Source organism: Geotrypetes seraphini, chromosome 4, assembly GCF_902459505.1.
Source record: "Geotrypetes seraphini chromosome 4, aGeoSer1.1, whole genome shotgun sequence".
Lineage (NCBI taxonomy): Eukaryota > Metazoa > Chordata > Amphibia > Gymnophiona > Dermophiidae > Geotrypetes > Geotrypetes seraphini.
The window spans coordinates 176,055,073-176,077,266 of record NC_047087.1 but is presented as its reverse complement, the minus strand read 5'-3'; the positions used below and the strand labels follow the sequence as shown (position 1 = coordinate 176,077,266).

The 22,194-nt window shown below is 48.5% G+C and overlaps 1 protein-coding gene across 5 annotated transcripts in view; it reads right to left on the bottom strand.

The window, feature by feature from the left end:
• Positions 1 to 22,194, bottom strand: part of SLC38A7 (solute carrier family 38 member 7) — a 154,248-nt gene that overhangs the window by 52,557 nt on the left and 79,497 nt on the right. For all 5 annotated transcript variants that reach the window (XM_033943315.1, XM_033943313.1, XM_033943311.1 and 2 more), the window contains 5 exons: positions 20,411 to 20,509; positions 17,092 to 17,149; positions 16,813 to 16,927; positions 13,623 to 13,770; positions 13,271 to 13,470 (listed from right to left, as the gene is read on the bottom strand). In XM_033943315.1, the coding sequence (XP_033799206.1) occupies positions 13,271 to 13,470; positions 13,623 to 13,770; positions 16,813 to 16,927; positions 17,092 to 17,149; positions 20,411 to 20,509 (620 nt within the window). The remainder of the gene's footprint in view (positions 1 to 13,270; positions 13,471 to 13,622; positions 13,771 to 16,812; positions 16,928 to 17,091; positions 17,150 to 20,410; positions 20,510 to 22,194) is intronic.

Below are 22,194 nucleotides of genomic sequence, written 5' to 3'. Positions count from 1 at the left end.
GCTGCACGGGAACGGGGACGACGGGAATCCCGCGGGACCCGCGGGCATCCCGCGGGTTCCCCCTTTGGGTCACGGGGATCCCGTGGGGACGCCCCTAGGGTCGCGGGGATCCCGTGGGGACGCCCCCTAGGGTCGCGGGGATCCCGTGGGGACGCCTCCGAGGGTCGCGGGGTTCCTGCGGGGCTGGATGTACTCAGTCGCGCGGCTCTTCTCCCTACCTTCTCTGCTTGCAGCACAGAGCCGAACGGAAGTCTTCCCGACGTCAGCGCTGACGTCGGAGGGGAGGGAGGGCTTAAACAAAGCTGGATGTACTCAGTCGCGCGGCTCTTCTCCCTACCTTCTCTGCTTGCAGCACAGAGCCGAACGGAAGTCTTCCCGATGTCAGCGCTGACGTCGGAGGGGAGGGAGGGCTTAAACAAAGCCCTCCCTCCCTCCGACGTCAGCGCTGACGTCGGGAAGACTTCCGTTCGGCTCTGTGCTGCAGGCAGTGCAGGTAAGGAGGAGAGTAGCCTCGCTGTTCGAGTGGCTACCAAGGGAGGGGGGCGGTCCGCCCCGCCACACCCCGCCCCGGTTGCAGCACAGCCGGCCAGGTCCCCTTACTTTTGTGGCACTTCCCCGACCGACCGACCGACAACAGCCCCGGTCCGACAATCCTCCCTGCTGTAGCCGCGAATCTAAATTATCTTCTTACAGCAGCTGTAATAAGGTAATTTAGATTCGCAGTTAAGGGCAGGGAGGTTTGTCGGACCGGGGCTGTTGTCAGTCGGTCGGGGAAGTGCCACAAAAGTAAGGGGACCTGGCCGGCTGTACTGCACCCGGGGCGGTAGAGAAGGAGTGGGGAGAAGGACGCTGAAAGGCCATGGGGAAGACGGGAGGAGGGGGGGAAGGACTCTGAAAGCACTTGAAGACAGAGGAGGGAGAAGGACGCTGAAAGCACATGGGGAATACAAAGGGGTGGAGAAGGACGCTGAAAGGCCATGGGAAGGGCGGGGGGGGGGTGAAGGAATCTGAAAGCACTTGTGGAAGACAGAGGGGGGAGAAGGATGCTGAAAGCACATGGGGAAGACAAAGGGGTGGAGAAGGACGCTGAAAGGACATGGGGAAGACAAAGGGGTGGAGAAGGACGCTGAAAGGCCATGGGAAGGGCGGGGGGGGGGAAGGACTCTGAAAGCACTAGTGGAAGACAGAGGGGGGAGAAGGATGCTGAAAGCACATGGGGAAGACAAAGGGGTGGAGAAGGACGCTGAAAGGACATGGGGAAGACGGGGGGTGGGTGGAGAAGGACGCTGAAAGGCCATGGGGAAGACAGAGAGGGAGAAGGACGCTGAAAGGACATGGGGAAGCAGAGGGGGGAGAAGGACACTGAAAGCACATGTGGAAGACAGAGGGGGGAGAAGGACGCTGACAGGACATGGGGAAGATGGGGGGGAGAAGGACGCTGAAAGGAAATGGGGAAGAGAGAGTAGGGAGAAGACACTGGCAGGGAAGAAGACAGATGCCAGACTATGGGGGAGCGGAGAGAAGAAGATGGGTGCCAGACCAATTTGGAAGGGGGAAGAAAGGGAGAGGCACAGTAACAGAGCAAATGGAAGATGCAGAAGGAAGAGAGACAGTGGATGGAAGGAATTGAATGAGAACATGAGGAAAGCAGAAACCAGGCAACAAAGGTAGGAAAAGAATTATATTTCTTTTTTTTTATTTTGCTTCAGGATAAAGTAGTATATTAGTTGTGTTGATAAAAATTTATAAACATTAGAGGCTCTGGTAGAAACCCATTTGCAAAGTATGTATTCTTCCCAATTAATATTTTCAAATTAATAAAGTCTTTTTGCTTATTTGTAAATGGGTTTCTACCAGAGCCTTTAATTCAGTAGCATAATTAAATGAAATAACTATTTCTGAAGTTTATATGGACGGGCGGGGACGGAGGGGATTCCTCGCAGGGACGGGTGGGGACGGAGGGGATTCCTCGCGGGGACGGGTGGGGACGGAGGGATTCTTCACGGGGACGGGTGGGGACGGAGGGATTCCTCACGGGGACGGGTGGGGACGGGTGGGACTTTGGCGGGGACGGGTGGGATTTCTGTCCCCGCGCAACTCTCTAGTTCGTCTCCCACACCGTCCCGATTCAGATCCCTGCAATGAGGAGGTTTGCTAAGGCGTCGGGCAGCTCCCATTGGTAGTGGAGCTGTTCTGAAGCAGGAGATTCAAGTTAGAGCCCTGCTAGGGATGTCGGGAGGCAGAGTTCGTCTCCCACACCGTCCCGATTCAGATCCCTGCAGTGAGGAGGTGTGCTGAGGTGTCGGGCAGCTCCCATTGGTAATGAAGCTGTTCTGAAGCAAGATATTCAAGTTAGAGCCCTGCTAGGGATGTTGGGAGGCAGAGTTTGTCTCCCACACCGTCCCGATTCAGATCCCTGCAGTGAAGAGGTGTGCTGAGACATCAGGCAGCTCCCGTTGGTAGTGGAGCTGCCCGACGGATGCTCTTCCGCTGGTAACTTGACAAGAATTAATGTCCTCACCCCCTGAGTAGTCCATCCCAGTTGATTGGGAGAAAAATCAGGGGGGGGATTTAGGCAGATAGAGGCTTTTGAAAAAAAAAAAGATTGTTTGAAATCCAAGATGGGGAACACGCTGACATCATCAACCAAGATAGCTGCCTGAACATCGAGCTCCTAGCTCCTCACCTGCAAAGAAATGCAGAGTAATGCATTTGGGGATTAATAATAGGAAGGAACCGTATATGCTGGGAGGAGAGAAGCTGATATGCACGGACGGGGAGAGGGACCTTGGGGTGATAGTGTCCGAAGATCTAAAGGCGAAAAAACAGTGTGACAAGGCAGTGGCTGCTGCCAGAAGGATTCTGGGCTGTATAAAGAGAGGCGTAGTCAGTAGAAGGAAGAAGGTGTTGATGCCCCTGTACAGGTCATTGGTGAGGCCCCACTTGGAGTATTGTGTTCAGTTTTGGAGACCGTATCTGGCGAAAGACGTAAGAAGACTTGAGGCGGTCCAGAGGAGGGCGACGAAAATGATAGGATGCTTGCGCCAGAAGACGTATGAGGAGAGACTGGAAGCCCTGAATATGTATACCCTAGAGGAAAGGAGAGACAGGGGAGATATGATTCAGACGTTCAAATACTTAAAGGGTATTAACGTAGAACAAAATCTTTTCCAGAGAAAGGAAAATGGTAAAACCAGAGGACATAATTTGAGGTTGAGGGGTGGTAGATTCAGGGGCAATGTTAGGAAATTCTACTTTACAGAGAGGGTGGTGGATGCCTGGAATGCGCTCCCGAGAGAGGTGGTGGAGAGTAAAACTGTGACTGAGTTCAAAGAAGCGTGGGATGAACACAGAAGATTTAGAATCAGAAAATAATATTAAAGATTGAACTAGGCCAGTTACTGGGCAGACTTGTACGGTCTGTGTCTGTGCATGGCCGTTTGGAGGAGGATGGGCAGGGGAGGGCTTCAATGGCTGGGAGGGTGTAGATGGGCTGGAGTAAGTCTTAACAGAGATTTCGGCAGTTGGAACCCAAGCACAGTACCGGGTAAAGCTTTGGATTCTTGCCCAGAAATAGCTAAGAAGAAAAAAAAAAAAAATTTAAATTGAATCAGGTTGGGCAGACTGGATGGACCATTCGGGTCTTTATCTGCCGTCATCTACTATGTTACTATGTTACTATGTCTTAATAATCAGCGTCCTACCTTATAGTTGGCAGTCTTAAGTGGCTCCCCCTTTTCGGCACTGGTGTGTTACCTCTTTTTATACCCAGGATGGCCCAATCATGGAAACGTACCATCAAAGACTACATGTATCAAATGCGTGTGGGAGATCGCCCGAAATTGGCCGTGGCCCCGCCACATGCAGGCGCAGCCCCGGACTCTCCTTCCACGACGGCTAGCGGGCTGGCAATTTCACCTGCTGAGGACACCATGGCCGAACTCCGGGGTATTTCCAAGAAATACAGGCTGATCTGTGCGTGATTCACGCTGATTTACCAACTTTAGCGGTGGACCTCCATGGGGAAATCACAGAGCTGTGGAGAAGGGCCGCCTCAAGGAACATCACGCGGATTTCCTTCGCCTGGAGACCTCACACAAGGATCACTCGCAAACACAGCTATACTTATTCGATAAAATTGAGGATCTTGAGAACTGCATCAGGCAGTTCAACTTCTGTATCCAGGGCCTCCCAGAGTCGTTGGAGTTTATGGACTGTGCAGCGGTGGTCCGCCGGATTGCAAGCTCCATACTGTCCGAGGGTTCCTTTGTGGTGGTTCCAAAGGATATCCGCTTGGATCGAGCGCATCGGGCCTTGAAGAAACCGTGGGATAACAGGTCCCGTGACATCATTGCCTGTTTCCAGGATTATACTATTAATGACGCAGTCATGCAGAAGGCCCGACTACATCTTTCACTTCACCATGACCTGGCAGCAGTCACCCTACGAAGGAGAGCGGATTTGAGACCTGTCCTGCAACATCTTCGCGCCAAGGCGATTCACTATCGCTGGCGCCATCCTTTTGCCCTCCTTTTTCATCTTGACATGACTCTACAAACTGTGCGCACCCTAGAAGATGCCGCCCAGATTTTTCCTGGGGTGGATTTTAGGACCCCGACTGCCTCGGCTGGCAGTACTGCCTCAGTTTCTCATTTGGTGGGCATGAGGAGAGCTCAGCCATGATGGCAGCAAGTTACAAGGGACCGTGGTAGGCTTGTGCACCCAGCTCCACCTCTGCCCCTTTCTGACAGTGCCCCGACAGGTGACTGTCTAATTTTCTTTTACTGTTTTTGATTGCTGTGCAGCTCTTGGTGTTACCTAGGAGATTTTGCCTGCTTTTATATTTGATTGCCTGGGATGGGGCTTCCTGTGATAGTCTGGTATGTTCCTTCCCGGATTGTAGCACGATTGTGGGCCAGGCAACAGGGCTGTGATCTGGGGATTTGTTGCTTTCCCTATGGGAATGTGGGAGGGACATAGAAGTGTAGTTTTGGGCCTCCTACAAGGGGACCTTAAATTCTTTCTAGATTTGGTGAGGAGCGCGGGTTCTTTGCACTTCCCTTTTTCTGGGATTATCAGCCTAGGGGTGTAATATTTCCTGTATGGTATTAGCCAAGGGGTGAGTACAGGGTGGGGGGAGGAATGGGAAGTGGGAGAGGTTTTGGTTTGTTTCTATAAGGGTTCTCAGGCTTTTTCTATTTTCTCGTTTTTTTTAGGGGGGGTTTCTGTGGATTGGGGGGCGGTGATGGGTGGGTGGATGGTCAGCTTGTTCTTTTGGTTATTGGGACATGGTATTCCCGGTTGAGACTGAGGGGTTTCAGTTCCGCTGTGTGACCTTCAAAGTTAATGGCTTGAATGTGCCCACTAAGCGTCATCTACTGTATAGGGAACTGAGGAGCCTATGGGCTAATGTAGTCTTACTTCAAGAAACCTATTTGTTATCTAGACATGAATATCTACTGCATAACCCTAAATTCCCTCTCATGTATTTTGCTTCTAATGTTCAGGAAAATAAAAAAACTCAGGGAGTGGGTATTCTGTTAGCCTCATCTTTTCCAGGGGAAGTTTACAATGTGGTATGTGGGCGTTATTTGCTGCTGTGAGTGACAGTGGGTCACCAGACCTACACCTTAGTCAATGTATATGCCCCTAATGTGGGTCAGAGGGCCTTTTTGGACAAGCTGAGTGAGATCCTGGGCCATACTGCTGAAGGCCTCATATTGCTGGGTGGGGATTTTAATTTGACTCCACATGCGACTTTGGACAACTCCACCACACAAGGTCCCTCGGTCCATAGGGACCGGGAGCACCTTCTCTCTTTGATCGCTCGTTGGGGGCTGGTAGGCTTGTGGCGACATATACACCCGCAGGAGTGTGATTTCATATTTCGTTTTCCGTTCCGGGACGCGGACTCCCGGATTGATTTGTGGTTAGGGGACTGTCAGTGGCTGCCCCAGCTGTACTCTTGCTCAATACTTTCTAGCACGCTTTCCGATCATATGCTGGTACGGGTTTCCCTTCAAAGCCTGGTGCCTCCCCCTCTGTGTGTCCTTGGCGTTTTCTGGATTCTCTGCTTTCCGACCCAGCACAAGGCGAGGTGATTGCAGCTGCGATAAAGGAATATCTGGAATTTAATGATATTGACAATATTGAGCCTTGTTTACTTTGGGAGGGTCTGAAGGTGGTTTTGCTTGGTAAAATCATTGCCTTACAGGCTCATATTCATAAATTCTATCAGCAGCAAGAGCAGTCACTCACTGGGTATCCCCAGGCTCGGATTCCACTCAGACCCGCATACGTGAATTCTGCACTGTCCTTAAGATCCCAAGCTAGCGGCCCTTAGCCTTGACCTTCAGAAGGTGCATCAAGAGCATTTTGAATTTAATAATAAGGCTAGCTGTTTATTGGCTAACAAATTGAAAAAGTAGAGAACCCAGAATTTTATCTCCCATATTGTCACTCCGGAGGGGCAGGAGTGTCGCTCCACTGATGACATTGGGATGGCCTTTCAAGCGTACTATACTGATTTATATCAGTCGCAAGTGGTGGAAGATCCCTCAGAGGTAGAGACTTACCTCTCCTTGCTATCTTTACCCACTCTGTCGGAGGGAGAACAGGGCATGCTTTCTGGTCCCATTGCCCAGCAGGAGATTCTATAAGTTATTCAGGCCTTACCCTTACATACCGCTCCTGGGTTAGATAGGTATACCAATAAGTTTTATAAAGCTTATCGATATTTGCTTGCGCCCTTGTTGGAGCAGGTCCTTGAGACCCTGGACTCAGGGGCACCCTTGCTCAGTACCTGGCAAACAGTGGCGGTTATGGTAATTCCAAAGCCTGGCAAGACACCTATCAGTTGTGGTTCGTACCGCCCCATATCTCTACTTATTACAGATTATAAAATATTTACAAAGGTGCTTGCCACTAGATTGCAATTAGTCATCCCTAAGTTGGTCCATGTTGATCAGGCTGGGTTTATTCATAATAGACAAACGTTTGATAATATTAAGGCGGCTCTGCATGTGTTGTGGTATGCCCAGCGTGAGGGATCCCCAACGGTGCTTTTGACCCTCGATGCAGACAAAGCGTTCGATAGGGTTAATTGGGCTTTCTTATTCCAGGTCATGGCACATATGGGCTTTACGGGAAAGTTTCTCCACTGGGTTAAAGCTTTGTATCTTCTCCCATGGCGCGGATGAAAGTGAATGGGAATTATTTGGCACCTTTGGAATTGCATCGAGGTACTCGGCAGGGGTGCGCTCTCTCCCCTCTGTTATTTGAATTTTCCATAGAACCATTGGCTTGTGCGACCCGTGCCCACGGCGGTATTCATGAGGTTACTATGGGCTCTCGCGAATCCAAAGTATTGCTTTATGCGGACAATGGTCTTTTGTTTTTGCAGCGTCCTGAATCCTCCCTGCGGGAGGTCTCAGTTTGTCTGCAAACGTTTGGTTGAATGTCGGGCTTCATGGTGAATCTAGTTAAATCTGAGATTTTGAACATCAATGTTCCCCCGGAAAACGCAAGGATACTTCAGCGGGATTTCCCTTACCATTGGGTTTCCTCTTCCCTTAAATATCTGGGGGTCCGGCTTACGGCAACTTCTTCCCAGCTTTATGCAGTTAATTTCCCGGAGCTTTTAGGTAATCTGTAAAAAGACCTCAAAGGATGGGAGGGACTTAATCTGAGCTGGACTGGTCAAATAGCGGCAGTGAAAATGATGCTTCTCCTGCGCTTGCTTTATCTATTCATGGCTCTTCCTATTTTATTGCCAGATTCCTTTTTTCGTCGTCTCAACAGAAAGGTGTTTGCTTTTATTTGGAATTTTTAAAAAAACACGGGTATGTCGGGATATCCTGTATCGGCCTAAATTATTGGGCGGGATGGGAGTGCCCAATTTCTTGGGTTAATATCAGGCCGCCCAATTGCAGGAAATTACTGCTTGGTGTTCATATTTGGACAGGTCCTGGATACAGATATCGCAGAAATGCATGCCTACGATCTCTTTGTGGAAGTTGCCCTGGGCACCTATCTACATTGTGCGACATTACGCCCATGCCTCTAATCCTTATTTGCAGTGTACATTGCGGGTCTGGTACCAGATACGACATCAAATGTTTCCTGAGTGGATATATTTTAGTCAGACACCGATTTGTTTGACTCCAGGGTTTTTTCAGGTGAGGAACCTTTTTGTCAGCAGTAGTCTCATGCAGGTTTGCGTATGTTGGGACAGGTATGGTTGGAGGACCAGGTGTATTCCTTTGAGTATTTACAAGATGAGTTTGGGTTATTGGCAGTTAATTCTTTTTAGTATACTCAATTACGTTCTTTCCTATATAAGCACGCGTTTTGGTTCTAGATTAACTAGGCCTGAGAACCTGTGTCTGTTTGCTGCTTATTGCTGGGGGAGGGGACTTTGGATGAGTGGGTTTTGCTTGGTTGGGGAGGTTGGGTGAGGGAGATTCACAATGTATACTTATGTGAAGTTCTTTGGTGATTAGCTCTCTTGTTTGCTGTTTTGTGAATCTGTTGTATTTTATTTTTGGGTTGCTTTCTGTAAAACATAATAAAACTTTAATAAACATATAGCAAAAAAAAAAGAAAGACAAGATGGCCGCTGTCAGGAAAATCACGCCAAAAATGGCTCATGGAAACCAAAGTGCAAAAACACAGAAATAGGGATTTTGGAGATGGGGACCTGAACCCTAACCCCAGAAACCCTCAAAATTGGGATTTTCTGACCCACCCTGATTTTTCCATAGGAATGAATGGGGTTTTACTCTCAGTTTTCAGTTGATGCCTGCCTGCAGCTTTTTCAGCAGCTGAATGGAGGAAACGACTTGACTCGGATTACTACCTGCAACTCTTCCAGACCATAGAATCTTTAGTCAGCAAGCTGGACAAACCAACCTCCACCCCCCCCCCAGGGATCTCGGAGTGCGACAGGAGTGGGTAAACGCAGCCAGCACCCTTATACACTAAGGGTTCTTACTCAGGGCACCCACAGTCTGCGTTCAAACCACTTAGAAACTCATGTGATGAGCTGGATCCCAGGAGAATGGATCCCAAGCCCAGAAGATGACACAGCAGGCTGGCTCTCCAGGTCTACCTTAGAGAGCTGCATGGGAACGGGGACAACGGGAATCCTGTGGGACACGCGTTGATCCCACAGGTTTCCCTTTCGGGTCGTGGGCATCCCGTGGGGACGCCCCCGAAGGTCGCGGGGTTGGATGCAAGGCTCGTCTTCTCCCTACCTGCCCTGCCGCAGCATAAAGCCGATCGGAACGGAAGTCTTCCACGATGTCAGCGCTGACATTGGAGGGAGGGCTTAAGCAAAGCCCTCCCTCCCTCCGATGTCAGCGCTGACATCGGGAAGACTTCCGTTCCGATCGGCTGTGTGTTGCGATCGGCAGTGGTGTACCAAGGGGGGCGGGGAGGGCGGACCGCCCTGGGTTAAGCCATAGGGGGGTGCACAGCCGGCCAGGTCCCCTTACCTTTGTGGCGCTTCCTCCGACCAACCGACAACAGGCCCGGTCTGACAAATCTTCCTGCCCTGTAGCCGCGAATCTAAATTACTTTCTTACAGCAGCTTCAATACTCCAGCTGCTATAAGAAGGTAATTTAGATTCGCAGCTACAGGGCAGGGAGGTTTGTCAGACCGGGCCTGTTCTGTTGTCAGTCGGGCGGGGAAGCGCCACAAAGGTAAGGGGCAGGGAGGGAGAAAGGGAGGAAAGGTGGAGTGGAGAGGAAAAGACACTTAAGGTAAAACTGAGGGGGGAGAAGGACGCTGAAAGCACTGGGGAAGACAAAGGGGAAAGGGGTGGAGAAGGACGCTGAAAGGACATGGGGAAGATGGGGGGGAGGACGATGCTGAAAGGACATGGAGAAGACGGAAGGGGAGAAGGATGCTGAAAGGACATGGGGAAGACGGGGGGGAGAAGGACGCTGGAAGGACATGGGGAAGACAGAGGGGAGAAGGACACTGAAAGGACATGGGGAAGACGGAGGGGGGGAGAAGGACACTGAAAGGACATGGGGAAGACGGAGAGGGGGAGAAGGACACTGAAAGCACATGGGGAAGACAGAGGGGGGAGAAGGACGCTGACAGGACATGGGGAAGATGGGGTGAGAAGGATGCTGAAAGGAAATGGGGAAGAGAGAGTGGGGAGAAGACGCTGGCAGGGAAGAAGACAGAGATGTCAGATTATGGGGGGAACGGAGGGAAGAAGATGGATGCCAGACCAATTTGGAAGGTGGGAGAAAGGGAGAGGCACAGTAACAGAGTAAATGGAAGACGCAGAGAGAAGAGAGATAGTGGATGGAAGGAATTGAATGAGAACATGAGGAAAGCAGGTACCAGGCAACAAAGGTAGGAAAAAAATTATATTTCTTTTTTTTTTTTTGCTTTAGGATAAAGTAGTATATTAGTTGTGTTGATAAAAATTTATAAACATTAGAGGCTCTGGTAGAAACCCGTTTACAAAGTATGTATTCTTCCCAATTAATATTTCCAAATTAATAAAGTCTTTGCTTATTTGTAAATGGGTTTCTACCAGAGCCTTTAATTCAGTAGCATAATTAAATGAAATAACTATTTCTGTAGTTTATAGGGACAGGTGGGGACGGAGGGGATTCCTCGCGGGGACGGGTGGAGACAGAGGTGATTCCACGCGGGGACGGGTGGGGACGGAGGGATTCCTCATGGGGTCGGGTGGGATTTCTCACGGGGACGGACGGGTGGGACTTTGGTGGGGACGGGTGGGATTTCTGTCCCCGCGCATCTCTCTAGTCTACCTAAAGGCTTGCCCTGCAGACCGGCACAGCAGGTCTGTGTCCTTTCTCAGGCAGAGAATCCTCAAGAATAGGGTCTCAGTGCATCGAAGCCTCAGGGAAAAAAAAAAAAAAAAAAAAGGCCTATGCACTTCAAGCACATGCAAGCAAAAAAAAAAAAAAAAATCAAAACCCAAAGCAGATTAGATCCTCTCTGCACAGTTCCCTTGCAGAGAAAAAAAACTGAGCTGTAAACTGGAGCTCCGCCTCTACAGGGAAGGTGCTCAAAAGTTACAAGTATTTCCTCTTTGCGAGAAAGGATAAATCACCACATATACGGAATCCAGAGTAGATGTAACTGAATTACTATTACCGGGATAAGTAAAAATTATTTCTTAGTAACTCGTTGGTCTAGTGGTACGATTAGCACTTCGGGTACAAGAGCTCCTTGGTTCAATTCCAACACAATCCCTGCCCTTACCCTTCTGTCCCCTTCCCAATTCAAGCTTTTAATTCAAGAAAGTTGGGGTCAAGTACATAGGACTTCTAAGGGAAAGGAAGGGATAGTATACAGTACTAGCTTTACAGCCCATTACATTAAAGGGTGCTAGAATATATGTGTGTGTGTCTGTCTTTATTTTTTTCTCTCTGTCTCCTTAGCCGTTCTCTGTATTTCTGTCTTTCTTTGTTTTGGCTGTCCACCACCACCCCTTGCGTGCTCCTTGTCCATTCTCCCTTCCTTTTACTTCCCCTGTGTCCACCACCACCCCTTCACTGCTCACCTTATCCAGCAGCAGCCCTTCTCCCTTTGTTTTACCTCCATCCTGTCCATCAGCACCTCTTCCTGCTCCCCCTGTCCAGCAGTAGGCCTCCCTTCCATTTTCCCCCATCCATCAGCACCTCTTCCTGCTCCCCCTGTCCAGCAGTAGGCCTCCCTTCCTTTCCCCCCTATCCATCAGCACCTCTTCCTGCTCCCCCTGTCCAGCAGAAAGCCTCCCTTCGTTCCCCCCCGTCCATCAGCACTTCTTCCTGCTCCCCCTGTCCAGCAGTAGGCCTCCCTTCCTTTCCCCCCCTGTGCATCAACACCTCTTCCTGCTCCCCCTGTCCAGCAGTAGGCCTCCCTTCCTTTTTTCCCCCCTGTCCAGCAGTAGGCCTCCCTTCCTTTTTTCCCCCCTGTCCATCAGCACCTCTTCCTGCTCTCCCTGTCCAGCAGTAGGCCTCCCTTCCTTTCCCCACCCCCCACCAGATCAGAATCTTCCCTCTGTCTATCCCCCCAACAGTCCAGCATCTCCCTTCTCTCTATCTCCCATCAATCCATCATCTCACCTCTGTCTCTTCCTGTCAGCCACTGCCGTTCGCCATGTGGTCGATCCGCTGCCGACAGGCGGGGTCCAACTCCGGCGCGTCGCTCGCACACAGCAGCGGGAGCAGCACCACAAGCAGCAGCGCCGCCATCGGAAGCCCTTCTCGAGGGGGCGGGACAGGCTGCTGAGGAGCTTCGGGGGCTGCTGAGACGGAGTGGCTGAGCTGAACTGGCGTCCCCCCCTCCCTGGTGCCAGCGCCGCTCTCCCTCTCAGCGGGCCGGGCCGGAAAAAGAGGAGACTGTTGTGTGGTGACGTATAAGCGCGCATGCGCACTCTTGTGGCCACATCGCGACGGATCAGGGAATACGGCTTTAGAGTGCGCATGCGCGCTTACCATTTTATTATTATAGATAATATGAATGGACAGATTAAATAGGTCACATGGTCTTTATTTGCCTTCATTTTTCTGTTTATAAATTTCAAGCCTATATACTTTCAACAGTTAATGCCTCCGTGTTTCCCTGTCTTCCCTACTGCTTGCTTTCATGGGACAAGGATGTACCTGCATCAACAATTTGACACAGAATACCACTGATTGTACATAAATCCAAGGAGAATAACTTGTCAGGTAACATTCAGTACAATGCATCCTGAGTTTGCAACTGTAAATGTTTGCATGTGAAAACTAGTAAACAGACAGGAGTTAAAGGAGCAGCCACATGAAGGAACTTTATAAAAAGGGCTTGAGCACGTAGACAAATGTTTTATGTGTTTAAGTAGGTGTTCATTCCCAGGAGCATACAAAGGCACACAGTTATTTGAGTGAGAAAATAAAAAATGAATCCCCCCTCCCAAACCAAAAGAAACAGTTTACATAAATGTAGGTGTTACTAGGGGCAGGACTGACACTCGCAAACATATTTTACAAAATATACACATATGCACTTATTCCAAATACAGTACCACATACATACATAAAATTACATGTCATTTGGAACAGGTGTAAATGTATGCACCTATTTTCTCTGGGGTACTTTCATGAAAGTACTTAGGGCCACATGTTTTTACAAAGATAGGTACAAAATATGTGCCAAAATGTCTTCACGGCATGTTATCAATTTATCACCAAAAGGCACAAATATTCTCTATACTGAATACCCTATGCTAGGGCACGTTACACGCTGTACTGATGGTACCTGGGAAGACAAAGATGAAACAAGCAGCCAGGCCCCCGATGATGGAGATCACTTTTCCAATATCAGGAATGAAAAGTGCTAAAACTAGGGTGAGGACAAACCAAGTGAGTGTCTGAAGGAGACGCCGACGCCTCTCACATACCACATCCTCTTCAACTGTCTCTCCTTTGTAGCGCAGCCAAAGACCCTCCAGTACTGCCCTGCAAAGAAGAGGAAAGGCACTATGTTGCTATGGCTCTGTGTGATCAAGCTTTTTAGAACCTTTCTGCAGAGGAGAGAGAGACATAGAGATATATTCAAGCTAAGGCTCTGTGAAATCAGATCCTGGACTTGTCCAAATTGCGCTATGCACCTGCCACAGAACAGCAAGATGGGGTACGAAGTCAGCACGGAGACTATGATGAAGGTACGAGCAAAGGCCACTGCAATGTCACTGGATGGGTATGACATCAACACATCTTGATTCACAGCTGCTCCAAAAGTTAGAAATCCACAAACACCTGAGGCAGTGAAGGAGTAAAACTAATCAGCATTATGAAGAATTCATAAAATAGCACAAACAGAAAACATGAAAGAGAAGTTGGGCAGCTTAAACCGAGTCATTAGAAGGGTTCTGGGGTCACAGATTCTTCAGTTTCATCCTACTGTTACCAAGAATCCCTGTAAGGAATGTTGCATAGTATGAGCTCTATGTGTGTTGAGAGGGGTACAGTTCCGCAGACTACCGTATATACTTGAATACAAACCATCCCAAATATAAACTGAGGCTTTTTTTAATCCAAAAATCTTGGTTTATATTCAAGTATATATGGTAAGCCTTTTCCTGTAAGAAGTAGCCTAAGCAATGGTGCAGGAACATTGATGACTACTTTTTCTATGGCTTTAAGTTTCTACCAGTAGGAGGTACAATAAAGAATGGTATATAGAGAGAGATGGTTGTAAGGCAGTGGTCTCAAACTCAAACCCTTTCAGGGCCACATTTTGAATTTGGAGGTACTTGGAAGGCCTCATAAAAAATAGGTAATGTCTTATTAAAGAAATGACAATTTTGCATGAGGTAAAACTCTTTATAGTTTATAAATCTTTCCTTTTAGCTAAGTCTTAATAATAATATTGTAATTTATAGCTAAAGAGACATATGATCAAGAAACTGTTTTATTTTACTTTTGTGATTATGATAAACATACCGAGGGCCTCAAAATAGTACCTGGAGGGCCTCATGTGGCCCCTGGGCCACATGTTTGAGACCACTGTTGTAAGGGGAGTCAAGAAGCTTTTTTTTTTCTTTTTTGAAAGAAAAAATGAATGCATGGAAAAATTTACCAGTGGTGGAGCTGTTTAATTAAAGGAACTCAAAGTAGCAACTTCCTAATACAAAAGGATCGTCTGCAATAGGGAAAAGAAGATAAAATGCAGCAGATCATGTAGTGTCTATAATACTGCAAGAAAGGGGAAGAAGCTCCCAAGGTCATTAGCTATCATCATATTTCCTTTCTAGGAGTCTGAGGAACCAGAGTTGTGAACTTGGGCCCAGATACACTAGTCAACGATCATCGCTAAACCTGTTTTAAACAGCTTTGGCAACGATCACATTTGCTGACCCAATGCAGAAATGGCTCACCGCCTGGTTTTCTGCACGATCGTTCATACCCCGATCCAACCATGCAAATAAGCTGATTAGTAGAGCGATTGATGCTCTAACATGGCTTCCTGATGCACTAAAAAAGTGATGGCTTTCAGTGATCCAAAAAAAGTGACTGGTTAAGACCAGTCGCTTACCTGTCTAAACTTTTTTTTAAAATAGGTACGGATGCTGTGCATATTACACATGCACAATATCTGCACCATTAAAAAAGAAAAGAAGAAAAACAACAAAAAAAACACCTCCCCTGCACCAGTAAAAAATGTCAGGAGGAGCATTCCTCCTGCCATGCTAACCCCGCCCCCCCAAATCAAAATTGGCAGGAGGGATGCCCACTCCCTCCTTCCACCGAAGGCCCACTCCCGTGCCAGGCGCCCCCCCTCCCAAATATCTAGCAAAATGCAGAAGATGGTGAAATGAGGTAAACTGGAAACATCCACAATGGCAAAACACCCTACTTCTGAGTATCCTGTAACGAGAGAGATCTAGAGGGTCACCAACACCCACTTAATTCCACATTAATTGTGTAGTTCAAACGTTTAGTGGGTAATGATATTCATCTTAGACCCTTATTGTCACCTCCTCATTGATGTCTTGTTTAACACTTACTGTTGTTTCATAGTTAAATAAACTGATTCAAAATAAAGAATCACAACAGAAAGTATTTTCACTTATCTTTGAATGTGCAGAATCACTAAAAGTGTTGGTGACCCTCTACACCTCTCTCTTTACTGGGCACTCGGAAATGGGGTGTTTTGCCATTGTAGATGCCCCCCCAAATATCTCCTACCCTCCCCCTTTCCTGAAAAAAAAAAAAGGCAGACGGGATGCCCATTCCCTCTTGCCACCGGAGGCTCCCCCCTCCGGTAACTTTTTAAAGAAATTGGAGCAGTAGGAAGCTCAGTCCGTCCCACTCATAGGCCTGCCAATTCAAAATGATAAGCCTTTCCCTCCCCTGTGCACCATGTGATGCATGGGCAGGGAGCCTAGGCATCTGAGACAATCAGGGTCTTAGGTTCCTCCCTCTGTATCCTGGGATACAGAGGAAGGAGTCAAAGGCCCTGATTGAGCCTCAGTCAAGTCAATCAGGGCCTTAGACTCCTCCCCTTGTATCCTGGGATACAGAAGGAGCCTAAGGCTCTGATTGGCTCTGACGCCAAAGGCCCCTCCCCTCCCTTGTGTCTGACCCAATCAAGGCTTTAGGCCCCTCCCCGAGCAACACATGATGCATTAGGGAAGGAAAGGCCTGCCATTTTGAATTGGCGGGCTTACGAGTGGGACAGACTGAGCTTCTGTCCTGCTCCAACTTCTCTAAAAAGATATGGGAGGGTTCGGGGGCCTCTGGTAGCAGGAGGAAGTGGGAATTCCACTTGCTGTTTTCACTGGGGGGGGGGACATTCGTGGTGCCGGTTCGTCGGGGGGGGGGGGGAGCCATCATAGACAGGGAGAAGAGTGTGTTTTTTTTTCTTTTTTTAATGGGACAGATATTGTGCATGTGCAACACGCACAACATCTGTGCCCAATAAAAATGGGGAAAAAAAAAATATTTTCCTGCCCCGAACAGTTGAGTGGCAGGAGGCTGCGTTTGGCTCTTCCACTGCCTCTCAGCTGTTCGGGCTCCCTCTGCTGGCTCTGCGCATGTGTGAGAGTCACTCTCACAGCAATCCTCAGATGGCAGAGTCAGGGATTACGACAAACATCCAAGGGAAATATTTGCATGCAAACTTTTTAGTGCATCAATAACTCTTTCTGAATTGGCCTTACCGATCCTCTTAGTGCATCTAGGTCTTGGAGGGGATATGCCTTGTGAATAATTCTTAAGGGTTTATAGACTGGGGAAAACTAGGGAGGGGCTGACTTACTCAATGATGCCTCTATGACAGAAGTGAGGCCTCCTCACCTGTTCCTGTATAAACAAAGAGAGCAATGATCATGGCAGCCGTCACCACACCTCCCCACGTCTTCACATCAGGTGTCTTCATGCAGTTAAAAACAGGCACACTGCTAACATGGCACTATCAGCAAAACAGGAACCCAGAAGTCAGGAAGCAGTTTAGATATTCTGCACTTCAGCAATATCCCCAAAACTACAGGTAGGTACTGACACAATATATACAAGAACAGCGAGAATGACACACATCAGCAGACATCAGAACCCACACAGGCATTCTGTAAATACCTGAAATCCAAAGCAGATTGTGGGCATAGCATTGAAAACAGCAATCCATGAGGAAGGACTGGGGAGAGAAACAACCTCTGATTATATATGCTGCAGAACAAGAAAGAGACAAATTTCCTTTTCACCTTCTTATTTCTCTATGCAGAAGGGTCAGTCCTCCCAAACTCTATGCTCAGTTCTCACAAATGGACAGCACTGCCCCTATAATAACCAGCTGATGTGCAGAGCACCTTAGAAATGTTCCTTTATATATGCCCAATGGATTTGGCTCCAAGGAATTAGCAATGTCATGCTCACATGTGCTCAGACACAGTGAAGGAGAAACCTGAAGGAGGTGGGTGGGTGGGACAAAGTTTGCTCTTGGATTAAGGTAGGAACAATATGAGTGTGCAGAAGGACATCATTAGCATCTGCAGAGTAGAGGTGAAACTGGCAGTCATGTCTGCATGGGAAAGCCCAGAAGAGCAGTACCAACCTCTGTGCAGGGTGGTGAGAAAAAGCCAAAAAGAAAGCTTGGTAGTGATGGTTATGCTGGGGGAGAAAGATGAAGGCAAGGAGAAACCAGAATGATCTCTTTTCAGGAGGTGTGGATGGGAGAGAGAAAAAAAAGCAGTATTGGCAGCAGTGTTCCCGCTAAGCTGCGCTGGCCTGCGCTCGCGCACAAAATATTACATCGCAGCGCACAAGTTTCTCTTCACAGCGCACACACGCGTCGCAAAGGTAAGGGGAGGTAAGGTAAGGGGACGCATTGGGGGGATTGCACTTCCCCACAATTGCCATGCTTCGGTTCCTCTTCTTCCTTTCTTCCTCCCCCCCCCGCGGGACCCTGCGGCACCATCAACTCTTACTCCCTCTAATGTCGGCCCTGCAGCTCCAGACTTCCTCGCACCTTCTCCCCTCCCCCTTTGGATCGCTATTATTTTAAATGTTATAGCCGCGGAGCTGTATCCATCAGTGGAGATGTCTAACCTCGGCCTGCCCCGGAACTCTTACTGCAACAGTGACTTCCTGTTCCTGCCTAGACGGGCGGCTGCTGCAGTAAGAGTTCCGGGGCAGGCCGAGGTTAGACATCTCCACTGATGGATACAGCTCCGCGGCTATAACAGCTCCTGCAGCTCTGCACTTCCCCACAATTGCCATGCTTCGGTTCCTCTTCTTCCTTCCTTCCTCCCCCCCCCCCCCCGCGGGACCCTGCGGCACCATCAACTCTTATTCCCTCTAATGTCGGCCCTGCAGCTCCAGACTTCCTCGCACCTTCTCCCCTCCCCCTTTGGATCGCTATTATTTTAAATGTTATAGCCGCGGAGCTGTATCCATCAGTGGAGATGTCTAACCTCGGCCTGCCCCGGAACTCTTACTGCAGCAGCCGCCCGTCTAGGCAGGAACAGGAAGTCACTGTTGCAGTAAGAGTTCCGGGGCAGGCCGAGGTTAGACATCTCCACTGATGGATACAGCTCCGCGGCTATAACATTTAAAATAATAGCGATCCAAAGGGGGAGGGGAGAAGGTGCGAGGAAGTCTGGAGCTGCAGGGCCGACATTAGAGGGAGTAAGAGTTGATGGTGCCGCAGGGTCCCGCGGGGGGGGGGGGGAGGAAGGAAGGAAGAAGAGGAACCGAAGCATGGCAATTGTGGGGAAGTGCAGAGCTGCAGGGAAGAGTGTTGCGGTACCCAGCTGGAGGGAGAAGGAAGATGAGGGAGGAAATTAAAGGAGATGCCAGGGCTTGGAGCGTAGGAGGAAGGTATGCCAGTCTAAGGGAAAAGGAAGGGGGAGATGTGAGAGCATGGAGGGGGAGCGAAAGATGGAAGAAAAGGAAAGGAGAGAGATGCCAGAGAATCAGGGAAGGGGAGATACCAGACTATGAGGAGAGGTGTGGGAGAGGGAAGGCGAGGAGAGAGATGCCAGACCAATGGGGTGAAAGGAGAGATGGAAGGGGGAGGCATACAGTTTCTGGAAGGGGCATAGAAGGAGAGAAGATGCCATATAGGGGAAGAGAGACAGCAGACAGTGGATGGAAGGAAGAGAGTTACAAGAAGATGAGGAAAGGAGAAACCACAGAAGGCAAAGGTAGAAAAAAATTTCTATTTATTTATTGCTTTAGGAGACATGTGTCACTGTTTCTGTGAAGCATTGTATGCAGAGTCCAGCTTCTTGCTGGTTCAATTTAACCTTTGTCTATGTATTTTTATTTTATCCCCCCTTTTACAAAACTGTGAAGCGTTTTTAGCACCAGCCTTGGTGGTAGCAGCTCTGATGCTCAGAATTTTATGAGCATCAGAGCTGTTACCTCCGTAGCTAAAATCCACACTACAGTTTTGTAAAAGAGGGAGGGGTTAGTTTGTGATTACATATTCCTTACTAGGCGAAGGTGTTTTCTGTGTTCTGTGTGTTTTCTGTTAGGATTGACGGTGTAGGATTGATCTGTGCTGGTCTGGCTTGTTTAGTTTTACAATGGGTGTATTGATGTACTGCTCACTGCAATATGTAAGATGCTGCCTTTTCCTAGGTACTCATGTGTGACGTGTGGTTTGTTACTAAAAATCATGTTTTTCTTACAGATGGGGGGGGGGTGCCAAAAAATGATGGGCCCCGGATGTTACATATGCTAGGTACGCCACTGTATGTAAAGATACCAGAAAGCTGGCGTAGCAAAAACTTCTAAGTTTTGAGTATTTAACCCTCCCACAATCTCACGGGCACTCGTTTCAAGTTTATTGAGATTTTGATTTAAACGCAATATCAAATATTTTCAATGCGTATAACAAAAATAAATTTGGGGAAATAAATAAAACCATTTGAACCAGTGTTCCCGCTAAGCTGCGCTGGCGCACAAAATATTACATCGCAGCGCACACGTTTCTCGTCACAGCGCACAATCGGAAGAGGCGTACGGCAGATGGCAGGGCGGCGAGAGGAGAATCGGGCGAGTTGGCTCATAACTTGCTGGCGCCCGATATTTTTGGCTCACGGTGAAAAAAGTTTGCTCACAACACCCGCCCGCTTAGAGGGAACACTGATTGGCAGCATCTCTGCTGGTGGAAGGATTCAAGAAGACAGAGGTGCTGGCAATGTGCCTAGTAGTGAAAGTGTCAGTCCCTGTAGGAAAGGAGGACCAGGAGAGTGGTGCAGTAACTATAGGAAGCAGGTGAGAAAACAGCATTTGCAAGGATAATGGGCTTCTCGAACAGACAAAACATCAAAAGATAGCCTAGAAGGTGAGTAGCACATTAGGCTATCGGCCTATGTTCTGTGGCCAGAGGCAAATTCCAGGGCATCATATATATATATTATGGGCTTTGGGTATACATTTACACACATACCTGCTAGGAATCTCTCTTGGAGCCATCTCCTCATCTGGCCAGATGTACTTAATGATGATAACGAGTGTGACATACCAGGTTCCAATTACACTCAGGGAGCTGAAGGAAAGCAAAGGAGAGTCAGAGTTGCACTTGCTGAGCTATTCAGTGACACAAGAAAATTAGCATAGATATGCCCACTATCTCCAAGCACAGGACTTCTTTATACATTTATATGAACCTTTAGCAATGCTCAGGAATCTAGCAGCAGCTATGTTTGAAACAGTGTCTCAGAATGAGATCTGATCTGAGTGGTTCATGGTGGGCCATTTGTGACATCAACCAATTGGATGCATCAAATCTGAGATCATTTATTACATGGGTTCTGAAGAATATTTGGACTCAAGAGTAATATTTTTAAATTGATAACATTGCTACTACATGTGTATATTGCTTAACTATTCTAATGGATATACTGAGTAGAGCTGCCCGATTCAAATAGATGTCAAATCGATTCATTTTCAGGAAAAAACGAACTCAATGTTTCATCTGAGCAGGCCCATTCGGACTTGTCTCTCTGCCAGAGCCCTTCCTTTGTAGTGTAACTTGAAACTTTCTGTTTCGTGAAGCACGGGGTTGCATCAGAAAGAGGGGCTTTGGCAGGGTGAACGACTGAGTGGGCCTGTGCGCAGTAGGGGGGAATGCCTGAGTGGGCCTGTGCGCGACATGCGCAGTACAAGCATGGGGCACAAAAGTTGAAGCTTTCCCTCCCTCCTATCCCCATGAAGCACATCCCAACTGCCCACCCACCTCCTCCATGAGATCTGACATAGGTCTCCCAAAGCAACAGCAGTGATGGTGAGCGGGAAGAGGCAGCAGCTCGGAACAGACTACTCTTGGCTGACCCCACTGGGGCCTTTTCTCTGCCGTGTCACTGATGACATGGCAGAGGGAAGCCCTGGCAGGGCAGGCCATAAGCAGCTTGTTCCAAGTGCTGCCTCTTCCCATTGGCCATCGGCTGCTGCTTTGGGAAGCCTATGTCAGATTTCACAGGGGGGAGGGCGGACAGGAGGCATCTCACAGGGGGAGGGAGGAAAGCTGTTGCACAGGGGGATGGATGGATTGAAAGCTGCTGCACATGGGGGGGGGAGAGGGCAAAATCCTGCATATGGTGGAGGAGAGGGAGATGAATACAGAGGAAGAAATGTTGCACATAGGGTGGAGGGAAGGAAGAGATGGTGCATGGGGAGAGAAAGAAATATTGCACATGATAATGGAGGGGAGGAAGAGAGAGATGCTGCATGGAGGAGAATAGAGAGGTTTCACCCAGGGCACAAGGCAGGGAGCGAAAGAAAGAAGGTACAAGTGGGGAAAAAAAAACAAATACTGGATATGGCAAAATAAGGAAAGGTACAAAGATGGAAGATGGATGGTGAGCACGGAGAAAGAAGAAAACGTCAAATGGGCAGGAGATCTTGGTGAGCAAGTTAAAAGAAGACAAACAGAAACCAGAGCCTGGGACCAACATGATTTGAATAATAAAATCACCAGACAACAAAAGGTAGAAAAAATAATTTTATTTTCTATTCTGTGATTACAATAAGTCAGATCTGAAATGTGTATCCTGCCAGAGCTGGTGTTTGACAGTGGGCATGAGCTAGGACCTAACAGAGAGAAGAAAACGTCTTTTTTGTTTACACCACAGCACAGGTGTGGGGTTGGAGAAGGCAAAGGGAGGAGGGGTGGGTGAAGAGGCTACAAAATAAATCTACCAGGCCATATGAAAACAAACACCTAATTGGGTG